The 12,743-nt window shown below is 41.3% G+C and overlaps 1 protein-coding gene across 2 annotated transcripts in view; it reads right to left on the reverse strand.

Annotated features, from left to right (window-relative positions):
• Positions 1–12,743, reverse strand: part of PRKN (parkin RBR E3 ubiquitin protein ligase) — a 1,295,055-nt gene that overhangs the window by 862,868 nt on the left and 419,444 nt on the right. For both annotated transcript variants that reach the window (XM_055312055.1, XM_055312054.1), the window contains exon 3: positions 36–273. In XM_055312055.1, the coding sequence (XP_055168030.1) occupies positions 36–273 (238 nt within the window). The remainder of the gene's footprint in view (positions 1–35; positions 274–12,743) is intronic.

The raw sequence follows: 12,743 nt of genomic DNA on the forward strand, positions 1-12,743 counted from the left end.
GCTCTATTGGCCGTAGACATAATCTGTACAATTACCTTGCCTTCTGGCTGGCAGAACCCTCTCAGAGTCGTCGCTCAGGATCACAGCTAGACCCACCGAGTGGGCTGGGAGGACAGAGCTGCTGAGGTCCACACGCGTTAAGCTCTCAGGCTCTCTGTCTGAGCCCTCCACAGCCTTCCGTGGGCCATCTCCTCCAGGGCCCTCCCTTTCTTGGCCTTTGCTCCAGGGTCTCAGCACAACGTGAATGATGCTCTGCTGATCCAGGTCACAGCTCTGTGTGGGAACAAGGCAGACACAGACTGAGAAAGTGCAATCATTAAAATGCCAAGTAAGGTTTGACTTGTCCTCCATCCCAGAGTCCACAGAAGAGGCTAAGAACTGTTTAGGCCCAAGGTTGCACGCAGTCATGGAACTTGAAAGCCATGTGTGTTTGATAGAGGCAGACACAGGGTCAGCAGGGCCACAGCACTCACACACATGCCTGCTACCAAAACGTGGGGACACATGGAACACAGCAACAGAAAACTAGGGTAACAGTCAAAGCAACACGAGAACTCATAGGGCAAAAACGTACCACACTGCACACATAAGCACAGCAAAAAGCAAAATTCTTTTAAAATTGCTTTACTTCTGAAGTGATGTGTCCTCCCAATTCTCAGATATAAATACTGGCATTCATCTCCATTTTATAAAGAACAGAGGGTTGGTTATTGTCAGTTACAGAGCATTTCTCTCTACAATTTAAAATCATGTTTATGGTAGACTCCACACGCATCCCCTATGTCACCAGCAAACACATCATCACAGTGATGGGGAAGCAAGTGAATAGCATACGCAGGCCAATCCATCCAAGATCACAATTAAAATCAGTGAATATGTGAAAAAATGCTCTGCATCAATATATTGATGTGTATGAACAGAAGACTGTAAAATTGACTAGAATTAAAGTTAGAAGTCAGATAATTTGCTAGGGCTAAAACAAGACTACCTGAGATCAAAGCCTCATCTCAGAATATCTACTGGATGGAAAATCACTCATCTGTCTGCAGCCCTCCTCCTGCAGAGTCAGGACCTAGTTCTTTCAATCAATCCCTGAATTTCAATATTTATAAACTACCCACAGTCATGCTCTCATCGTAGCAATGTTCAAACAACACCATGCAAACACAGCGATGCTTGTAACAGTCATAACTGGCCCCCTTCCCCCCTCCAGAGCTCCATCGCCATCACCAGCAAACATTTATGAGGGGTGCCCAACATGCAGCAGCATTTCCTGCAGGCTCACCTTGTGGACTCAGAAGATCACTGGGATGCCCTCTGGTCCTCAGTACCACTTCTGCTTCTTCTGTACCCCATGCCCCAGGCCTCTGTCACCTGGACATGCTTGTTTTCCTTGTCACCTGTCCTCACAGCTCTGTGAATCTCAGGGTGGCTCCTACTCAGCCATGGTCACTGTGTCCTCAATCTCCATCTTAGTTTGCCCCACCTCATATCCCCATTTCTGTCGAAGCACTGCCCTCCTCCATGGTACGCAGGCATCAGGCCCTCCCCCATCACCTACAACTCTGATGATCCTTCTGTGTCTTCTGATAGCTTCAGTAGAATCACCGCTGTGGGCTCCTCCACCCTACCATTATATCCAGCAAGGTGCCAAGAGCAACTAATTCTGATTCAGAAATTGCCTTCATATCTTCCTGCTCCTTTACTTCTCAATTGCCACCTCCCCATTTTAAGCTTTCATCATTATAGTAGCTGTGCAATTGCTCCCTGACCTCCCATCTCCTTCTATCATCTATTATGTACAAGTTTCTGGAGTGTGTGACATAACCTTTGCAAATGTCTCACTATTACCTGTTATATAGAATCTGACATCTTACTATCATCTTCAGCTGTGCTTAGACTTTTCTCCTTTTTAGAACCCCTATCTCATGATTTGATCTCCTTTCCATCTCCTTCATCATATATATGAGAGATGAGATTTTTCATCAGGGGTTTTCCCTCCCATCTCTCCTTCTGGACTTGATTTGGGCTCAGTCACGTGACTGGCTTTGGCCAATATGATTGAACCAGGGCCTTAAAATGTATCTGCACCACTGCTGTGGTCAGCAGTAGAGCACCTCTGGGTGCTTTCCACCTCCTGAGCCAGGGCCCCATGTGTACATCTGACACAGACTTGTGTTCAACCACAGAGAGGACCAGGGCAGCTGTACCTACAGCTTGAGAAAAGCCTTCCAGCTTGAGGCAGGCTGGCACCACGGACCCCCAGCTGACGTGAAGGAGATGCTCATTTGATGTACGGCACTGAGATTTTTGTGGTTGTTCATAGGCAGTAATAGCTGACAATATCTATTTTCCATTCTCATTGGTCTGATAGACATTCTATCACTATTTATCACAGCCTCCGTGTTCAGCCAGGACCATAGGAATTGTACATAGCCCTGAGCCTAAGTCATTTCAAATAAACCAACACCAAGATCTGAGTACACTTGAGCAGATATGCGAGGACAGGAGCTCTGCAACAGGAGGAAACAGTTGAGAATGAGTCTCCTAACATCCCCTGAGGTTTTTGTCCATAGTGTTTTCCTTTCCTTTCATAGTGCTCAAGAATTCAGTCAGATAAAATTCCTCTCTCTACCTTCAGGACTTACATGCTTCAGATAAAAGTAATGCCTTTCTTCTGCACCTGAGTGTCAGCAATCTTTGCCTGTCATGCTCTTCCTGCCATGGTCAGAGTGTAGAGGTTTTTTTTTGGGGGGGGGGGTGTCTGTCTGTCTGTCTGATCTTCAGACTCAACTTAGAAATTCTTAAGAGTGGCAACTGGGTCATACTTATATTTTTACTTATCAGAATGACTCACACAGTGCTTTGTACCAGATAGATAGAGAAAATATGTCCGTCGATGGAAAAGTCAAAGGATGGGGGCAGAAATAAGCATGAATAAATGAATGAATGAACAAATATAAAAAGTCACAAGCTCGATACCTAAAATGTTCTGTGGGGAACCAGAAGCTGTGGAAGAAAGAACGTGGAATTTAAAGCCAAATAGATGTAATTTATTAGCTGTATAATTTCTGGCAAATTATGTTTCCTCCCTAAGCTCTGGTTTCTACATCTTTCATTGGCAATACCACCAACTTTGAAGACTATTCTGAAGATTTAAGGAAACAGAAGGAGGGCAGACCCCAAGCCACAGCAATAACTCAAAATACATAGGTGTTAGTATCAGTATCATCATTCAGGAGTTTTGAAAACTAAACAAGACTGGCCTCTGATCTTGTACATCAATAAAGCCTCTGAATCTTATTAGGCTGTCCCATTGACACAGTCCTACTTGGAAAATGGGCATAGAAGGCAGAATAAGAAGATGCTATAGATGTGACAATCCTTCTGACAACATTCCAGCTTCCTGTGAACTAGACATTGTTAAAAAAAATGCCTATATGCTCAGATGCCATGAAACACATGAAGAACCTCAGCAAATTCTCAGAGCCTGCTAAAATTTGACAACCATGGGAGAAATCCCCAAACTGAGATTTTCCTTTCAATTCAAGATTTTTTTTTTTTAATGCCTAGGCTAGAGCTGGAAAGGGGAACAAGAAGATACAAAGATCCCAAGCAGATTTCAGTAGCTACAGTGATATGTACAGAACATATTTCTCTTGGTCTCCATCCACGGTTCTGAGACCATTAGCTGCTTAATTCTTTGACCTCTCATAAAAAGCGGTGTTGATCTCAGAAGCAGTTCCTCTGCCAGATGGTATAACTACACCATCACGTTGGTAGAGTTCAAAGCCCCACTAGTAACACATTCCAGAGATGATAAATTGGATAAAGTTTAGTTGTCTAGTCATTTCAAAGCCCCAAATACTATTTAGCTCTCATAGTATAGGAAAAACTTCCTTAGCTTTGTAAGGTAGAGATTTTCAGTGGAAAGACAGCAGAGTTCTCCAGCATGGTTTTAAACTTCCTCTGAGCAAAAACAATGCCTTCTGTCTCTGTTTCCTCAATAAATAGAATATTTCCTGGCAAAGAGGAAACACATCATATTTGTGGTTTAATTTATTAATTCAACAAGTAAGGAAGTGATATAAGTTGTTCAATGTGGACAAAACAAGTAGTTATTTGCCCAACTGGGCTTGCTGTTTGCTGCCAATCGGATGGAGCCTCTGCCCCATCAGGGACTGAGAGATTTGGATCATATACACTCTCTCTATAGTACCTTTGATTTAGAGACACCCCAGTATTAATAAAATATCTATGGGAGATGATTGACAATCAATAACCAAGTCTCACCTGATTGGCCATTATCTAATAATATACAAGACATTGATTTTTCCTTTTCCTAGAAGGAGTTCCTCTGCTGACATGAAGTTAGGATTCAAATATTTGAGAGTCTGGTAATCCAATTAGGACACTGGAAATTGGGGCACATGGGTGGCTCAGTGGGTTAAGCATCTGCCTTCAGCTCAGGTCATGATCCCAGGGGGTCCTGGAATGGAGCCCTGCCTTGGGCTCCCTACTCAGTGGGAGCCTGCTTCTCCCTCTCCTGCTCCTCCCCACTGCTCGTGTTCTCTCTCAGATAAATGAGATCTTTAAAAAGAAAAAAAAAAAGAAGAGCATTGGAAATAAGCAAAACTTGAAAAACCTGTAATGCTTTTCAAAATATTCTTAACCTTTTAGACCTTGTAAAAACAAGCAATGTTACTCTGACAAGAAAATTCCTGGGGATTGCAAAGTTATTGGAGTGTTTTCCAAACACGTATAAAAGGGTGAGACAGACAATCTCTAAAATGATTAGTAATGAGATTCAAAAAGCCAATAATGTCACATTATTAACCAAGTGCTTTCATCTTCTATAGAAATAACAATTATATTGATACAATTAAATAAGTGCATCTATGTCTGAGCTCTAGCTCCCCTCCAGACTGCATGACAAGGTTTCAGATGCAGTGAGTAGTTCAGCGTCACTAGAGTCACTAGAGTCCTCTGAAGAAAGTGCTGTTGCCATCTGCAGCGTGGTTTTGGGAAGCCAGAACTGGCTGGCCTGAATAAAGCTCTTTATTTCACTGGCTGCTCATTTCAATGGCACCTGACAGAAGATGCAGATGAGCCACGAGAGGTTCATGACAAGCTCAATGTCACCTGGTTCCTGAGTGTGAAGCTGAGGTAGGAGCCAAGGCCAAGGACACCCCATTACCCACCTCTGATGCCCCAAGGTCCACAGTGTGGCTCCCGGACAGGGTGGACAGAGCAGGACAGATGCCCAGGGCTCATGGTGAAGAGCCGGGTTTGGAAGCTGCAGGGCCACACCCTGGGTATGAAGGAATGATTAGGAGGAAAGCCAGATCCCCGGAATGTGCAAAGCTGTGGAAGACAGCCCTGCTGGAACTGGCTCAGTGGAGGTAGCAAAAGAAAGTGTGGGTGGATCTGATTTAAAACAAACAAGCAAACAAAACGATGGTGAAAGTAAGAAACAGTGCCAGTTACAGAGCAACTGGTCAAAGCACATGAAGCACCATGAGCATGAAGCCAGCCTGGCAACGAGGCCTCACTCTCAGGAAGGAAGGCCAGCGCCAGCTCTTGCTGCTGCGGGATGGGCACTCCTCCAGGTCCCAGTGAGCCCAGAAGGTGGCACTGACCACTCTGCATAGCCCTTGCCTTTTTATGTGTTTCTCTCTGTTAACCAACAGTGCCATCTTCAAGAAAAGATACTGGATCTAATGCTGAAGTCTCTACAACAGAGACCTGGTTCAAAGTCCACACTCCAGAGACCTGGGTTTGTTGAATAACCCAATGATCCTGTGAAGCTCATATCAATTGTGGTAGCCATTTCAGAGGTAAGGAAACATTTCAGATGGCTTGGGTAACTCGCCCACATAAGACACATAATTAGGAAATGAAAAAGACAGCTCTGCAGCCCATGTTTTTTGGCTGTAAGCCCAGGGATTTTTCAAATATTCTGCTTTGGACTCTCCACCTCTCTGAATTCATGATATAAACAGACATGTTGGACACAACCTCCTGTCTAAGCATACTGATCGCTCCACACTCATCAGCATACTTACTGTACCAATTCCTGTGCTCATTAAATTAGGTCAAGTTATCTCCGATACCTTCACTCTTTTTTTTAGCTCTCTCCAGTCTGCAAAGTTCTATTTCATCCTACAAAATGCTTAAATTATTTCAATGGGAAGGCTGTCACATTTCCCATTGTGTACTAACTTCACGTTTTAAGGTCTGAAACATCTCTAATTTTCATTTGAGTTTTTAATAACACACATTTTTCTCCAGAAAAGCAATAATATAATCAGCTAATACTTATCAGATAAAAGATTTCCTAATTTAATAGGCGATGATGTTATCAGATTTTAATTTTAAAAATCATTTTGACATTAAGGGGGTCATTCTCAGATAATTTTACATAAATTATCTAAATAAGAAAGAAATGCTTTTTAAAACAAATTTTCTTTTCTTTCTTTGGCTGTTAAAAATCCAGAACGCTTATTAGTTGCTTCTTTTGACAATAACTTTTAACAGATATGTTTCTGTATGAGTTTTTAATAATGTATTTTCTATGTCAGAGAAAGACAAAATGGCAATTATTTAGGAAGTTACTTAAAGATATTTTTAGATGTAATGGCTGGGAATTGTTCTGTATGGTTGCAGCTAACAATGTAACAACATGGAGAAAGCTGCAGGAGCCCAGAGATGTGCAAAGGGGAGTCAGAATAACCAGAAAGAAACTGCTCCCACAGCTTTGTTTCTCATGAACTCCAGTTCCCTCCGTTGTCTACAATGAACACTAAATGCCAATTTATATTAATTGGATGAGGATAAAAACTGTTCCTTCAATTTGAGCTTTCATTTTGTTTTTTTTAAGAGAGACTTGTAAAAGACAGATATTTTGTGATTTATGCTTTGAATGTATTTCACATTTATTATGACTGGTTTTCAATATAATCAAAGATATTACACTACATAGAGATATTGAAAGGCCCTTCTCTGTTGCTGAAGGCTGAGGAATAAGATTCCACGAAAGGTCAATTAGCCCCATACTAATTAGCCAGTGTGGGTCTAAGCCAAGTAGCCATCCACTTCCCTCCCACCTCGGACCTGGGACCATTATGCTGCTCATTAGGATCCATAGAAAAGGGAAGGATGGAAAAGAGGGAGAGGGAGCTGGATGGAAGGGGAAGGGGACAAAATAGGAATCCATGTCCTTCACTCTCCGGTAGCTGTGTGGTAAATGATTTATTGTGGGAAGATGTGAGTGCTGTGTGTGCAGGCAAGGTTTGGGGTTCTGTAGGTCCATGCACACCCTTTCCTAGATAACAAGTAACAGATAACAAGCCCTATGCCCATTAAACCAAGGTAAATCGTGTTTTACATGGTAAACTTTGCAAAAAGTGTTTCCCAGTGTTGTTTGAATACTCAATTACTAGTTATGGTAAATATTACAAACAGTTAAAAGCATACATATACATGAATTTGGCCAAGAGAATTAAATGGATGTATACAAATCACTGCATATGCTTGCTTATATTCATAAAGAGGAGGGGAGGCTGCAGGGTTAACAAACACTCTCCCTTCTCAAACATGTATGGCAAACAGACATGAATCCTGGAAAGTAACCCATTTTATATTATATCTTCTTCCTAAGGAAATCCATACAACCAGTTGCTACAACCCTAGGAAAAAAATAGGAAGCACGCCAACTGTCATACCAAACTCAGTTCATATGTCCTCTCTTTCTCACTGTGTCTTGTCTTTTTCCCAAACTCAGTGGAAAATTTATTACTGACAAAGATATTTTGCTTATAATGTGGAGAGAAATTTTGCAGCAATGAAGTCACTTCAGGAAAAAAAAACTGGTAAGGATAAAAATATCTTCATATCGTTTTTTTGGCTTCTATTTATTGTTAGCCCCCCCCCCCCCGCAGGAAAAAAAAAAGTCAGCCATCATTATTATTATCCAATTTGGAGAGTTCTGGTTTCCTTCTCTTCATCCCTCACATATTTCCACTTCCTAAAAGAATCTGATGGTCTTTACATGCTCTCCCCTCATCTCCCCTGTCTTCTCTCTGTTTCTGGTCCCTTCCCTCCCCACTTTACCCATCTGTCCTATGCTTTATTTTTTTTTTAATCTTTGATCACTATTATTGGTTAAGATTTCTTTTGTCCAAAGACAAAAGTCTTTAGTCTTATATACAGAGAAATATGGTAATCTTTACTTTAGGGAACAAAATCCAGCAAAATATATGCCAAAAGCTTAGCTATAGAGATGGTTTAGGGCTGTTCAGGCTCTTTCTTCTACCTTCCAGGCCTGTTGAAATGACTCATTTCAGAACTGTGCATGTCTTCCAAACACTGTGAAATAGCAAGACTTCCTAAAGGAAATACATATAAATTTCAGATAAAGAATATTGAGAATAGTAGTGGGGAAAAGCCGTAGGGATGTTTTGTTTGCACTCAACTACCTTCTATCTCTAGGTCATGCATGATCAGTATGCCTGATGCTGTATTTCCAATCCATGATTTCTCTTGGGTAACACAAGGGCCATGCTCATTCAGAATTTAAACAAACAAACAAACAAAACTGGGTATGTCCCTTACATTGGGTTACAGCCCAATGCTGGTTTACTAGGAACTAACCTAGCAAGCACAGAAAAAATAAATTGAGGGATGCCTGGGTGGATAAGCATCTGCCTTGGCTCAGGTCATGATCCTAGGGTCCTGGGATCAAACCCTGCATGGGGCTCCCTGCTCAGCAAGGAGCCTGCTTCTCCCTCTCCCTCTGCCTGCCACTCCCCCTACTTATTCTCTCTTTCTCTGTCAAATAAATAATTAAATAAAATATTTTAAAAAATTTAAAAAAAGATATTGATTGACTCAAGGTTGCAATGAGTAGGTGGCCAGCCTGCCTGGAAAAGGATAAGTTTTGTTGTACCGTGTTGTGTTTTGTTTTGTTTTATCCCAGTGTAGTTAACACACAGTGTTATATTAGTTTCAGGTGTACGATGTCATGATTCAACAATTTGAAGCATTACTCAGTGCTCATAATGAGAATATGTTTATTTTAATTCATGTCTTTAAGACAAACTATTAGGTGACACATTAAATGTTTATTTCAAATCAGTGGAAAGCCAGAGTGATAATTTGAACCTTTGATTATTTTAAAACAGATCTCTCCTCCTCCAAAAACAAACAAAGAAAGAAACAAAACCAAAAACAAATCTCTCTGGGGAAGAAAAAGCCATGGAGTCACACACCTAACACGGAGCTTTAAGACAAGAAATGTGTGCCAACTCTGGAAAGGAGAAAAATAATTGAGGGCCACTTATCCTCAAATATTAGTTTCTCCCTACTGCCATGCAAGATAATGTAGCCACGTATCACATCATTGCAACTGGGGGCCACTCAGTGAATCTGACTTCTCACATGTCCCATGGACCCTGCGGGAAGCTTGAATAGGGAAGGGGAGGAGAGGGTATCCACAGAGTAGGGCACGTTGGGGAAGACAATATTCAGGCTCTTCAGGGGCAAGGAAGAAAGGAGACATGGCAGGCATTTGTATTTATTTTTTTTTAAATGACACAGAGATAAACACTTTCACACCTTGGCTGTAAATTCCTTAAGTTTCCAGCCTTAGGTTTAAATTTTATATATAAATACAACACACTGCTACTTATGTCAGCTCCGTTTCATAATCTGGATATTTTATGTGATGTGCAACATTTCTTTTACTCTGGATAAATAAAACATGATGCTTCTTCCCTCTTTCACACCTGGACTCCAAGCAGATGTCTGCTTGAGTCACCCTCCAGACATCGGCTTGTGGAAAGGCATTCAAAATCTGTGCAAATTGGGACAAATTCCTAGACTCTGGCATCCAACTACAAGAAAGGATAAATGGTATTCATTTCCATTGCAGCTTTTGGTCCTCACTAATCCTTTCCTGTAATCATTTATTCAGGAGAAACAATGTGTTAAGACCACCACCAGAGTCTATTCCTGAGGGTTACAGCTCTTGCAGGTGAGTAAAGATAATGTTTACCACAGGATCAGTGCAGGTAAATGAGAGAGATGTACTGTGCAGGCCAGGGACTCTAGCTTTGAACCTTTACTCTGAAATAACTGGTAAATACAGCCTTGGGTTAAAAAAAAAAAAAACACTTTTCTAAATACATCTAATGGGACTTACTTATAATGAACTTCCTTTAAGATTATTGACTGGTTCCTTGTTTGTTTTTTACATTTTCATAATGTACATTTTGGGGGCATAAGGACAGAATAAAAGCTCAGCAGGGACACATTCAATTTTCTTCTGGGATAAAGCAGTTGAAGAGATTTACAAAAATCCATTGTTTGGTGGGTGGTATTTGGGGGACTATGAGAAAGCGCCTCAAAGCTTACGGACAGTTTTATATCCCATTCTAATAAAAGCTAATGAAAATCCACAGGTGACAGGTCAGGCCATAGATTTACAGATAATACATTTTACTTGTACCCACAGTAACTTAAGTTACTTCCTCTGCTCTGGTAGAGAGAGAAGAAAGGCAAGATGGGAGTTCCTTTATAAATAAGTTTCTGAGGGAATGAGGACTCCCTCCTCAACCTATCAAGACAAAAGCTTGGATTGAGAAAGACTAAGCCTGGTACAGTGTCCTGATTTAAAAGAAAGCTCTAACTTCTCTTTCATTTGAACCTTCCTCCAACTAAAGGAAGTATAGTGGGTTGAATGGTGTCTACTCAAAATCCATGTCCATCCAGAATGGGAACATATTGGAAAATAGGGTCTTTATAGATGTAATTACCTAAGGATCTAAAGATGAAATCATCTTGGACTTACATAAATCCAGTAACTGATGTCTTTATAAGAAGAAAAGAGGACACAGAGGCACACAGAAGGAAATGCTGTGTGAAAATGGAAGCTGGGATCTGAGTGATGCCTCCACAAGCCAAGGAACTCTAAGAGCCACCAACAGCTGGAAGAGGAAGAAGCATTCTTCCTTAGAGCCTTCTAAGGAAGCATGACCCTGCTGACTTGACTTCAGACTTTTGGCCTCTAGAACTATGAGCAATAAATGCATGTTGTTTTAGGCTACCATGTTTGTGGTCTTTTGTTGCAATAGCCCTACCCAGAAAACTCATAAGGGAAGGAACATTCTGGCCATAGGGGTCAAGATGTGTAAAATTAGGGTTGAGGGATCTAGGGAGTTGGGAGGAAGAAAAGCTAGACTCATTATGGCTGGGAGTAGGACACCTGTAGGCAGAGTCAAAGATAGATGGGGCTCCCTAGGATGACTCCCATTTTGGCATTCCATAAAGCCAATAACACTACATATCTGTTAACATTTAATTAGAGGAGACTTCAAGCTCTGTAAGGGTAGAGATGAAGAGAACTGCCAGTAGAAGCTACCTTCACAAACTCTCTCATCTTTGGTTCGTTTTGGTTACATGACATCCACCCTGGTCTATCCAGGACTGCTGAGTTGACACTTGTTGTCCTCTTGTAATTGTTAATAGCTCCCCCTCACCGTAATTGTTAATAGCTCCCTGTAACCATCAAACATCTCTCATTCTGAAAGACAATTTATATGGTCACCCTATTCATAGATACCCATGGCACATAGTAGCTGTTCAATGCATAAATTTTGAACACTGAATGAAAGAAATATAATAGCAATAATATATAGTACTTTTTGAATTGCCTACATGCAGGGCACTGTTCTTGGTCTTTTCTCATTTTACTCTGTGCAATGCCACAGTGAGATAGGTACTGTTAATATCCTCATTTTACAGATGAGGTATAAAGAAGTTAAATCATTGCCAAAGGTCATACATAGGCACTAAGTGGCTGAGCCAGAATAACAAATATTTGTGTGGCACAACAGTAACTGTTTCACAAATCCCTTTCATCAACATCAACACATTTAATCTCACCTAATACTTTCACTAACCCTTTTTCAAATATTATGTTCACTATTTTAACAGAGTCACTTAGGGTTTGGGGAGACTAAATTAATTAGCCAGGATTACACAGGAGTTTCACACAGGTAGTAGATTCCTATCCAGGTTAGAATCAGCAGAAAAATCACTTGGGGTGCCAACAAAAAGAACAGATTTTGACATCCTATCTTACATCTATGGAATAAGAATCTGGAGGGGTGGGTTCTGGCAATTTCCATTTTGAATCACCTCTCCAGTGAGAAGGCAGGTTGAAAATCTACCAAGGTTCAGAGCTGGGGAGGCATTCAAACTCTGGCCTCTTAGATCATTTCTCACTTACATGAAATCCTCCTTTCTGGAACACAGGCTTCCTGTGCTTCCTTCTAAATCCTCCTCAGACTCTGCTCCAGTAGGTTATTGATGGATCCCAGACAGACATGCACCTTCAACTTTCTGACTCAACTGGACTAGTGGGGACATGACAAGAATGTCCTACCCATGCAGGCTTTGGGATCCAAAAGAACCAAGGGGCACCTGGGTGGCTCAGTGCATTGTTTTCAGCTCAGGTCATGATATTGGGGTCCTGGGATCAAGTCCGTGTCTGGTTCCCTGCTCAGTGGTTCCCTGCTCAATAGCTTCCTCCCTCTCCCTCTGCTCCTGCTTATGCTTTCTCTTCTCCTCACTCACTCACTCTCTCTCAAATAAATAAATAAATAAAACCTTAAAAAGAAAAAAGAAATAAGCCAAGAACTCTATGCTCAGGATCACACTCCCAGAACCATCCAGTAACACAT

Source organism: Nyctereutes procyonoides, unplaced genomic scaffold (genome assembly GCF_905146905.1).
Source record: "Nyctereutes procyonoides isolate TBG_1078 unplaced genomic scaffold, NYPRO_anot_genome, whole genome shotgun sequence".
Classification (NCBI taxonomy): domain Eukaryota; kingdom Metazoa; phylum Chordata; class Mammalia; order Carnivora; family Canidae; genus Nyctereutes; species Nyctereutes procyonoides.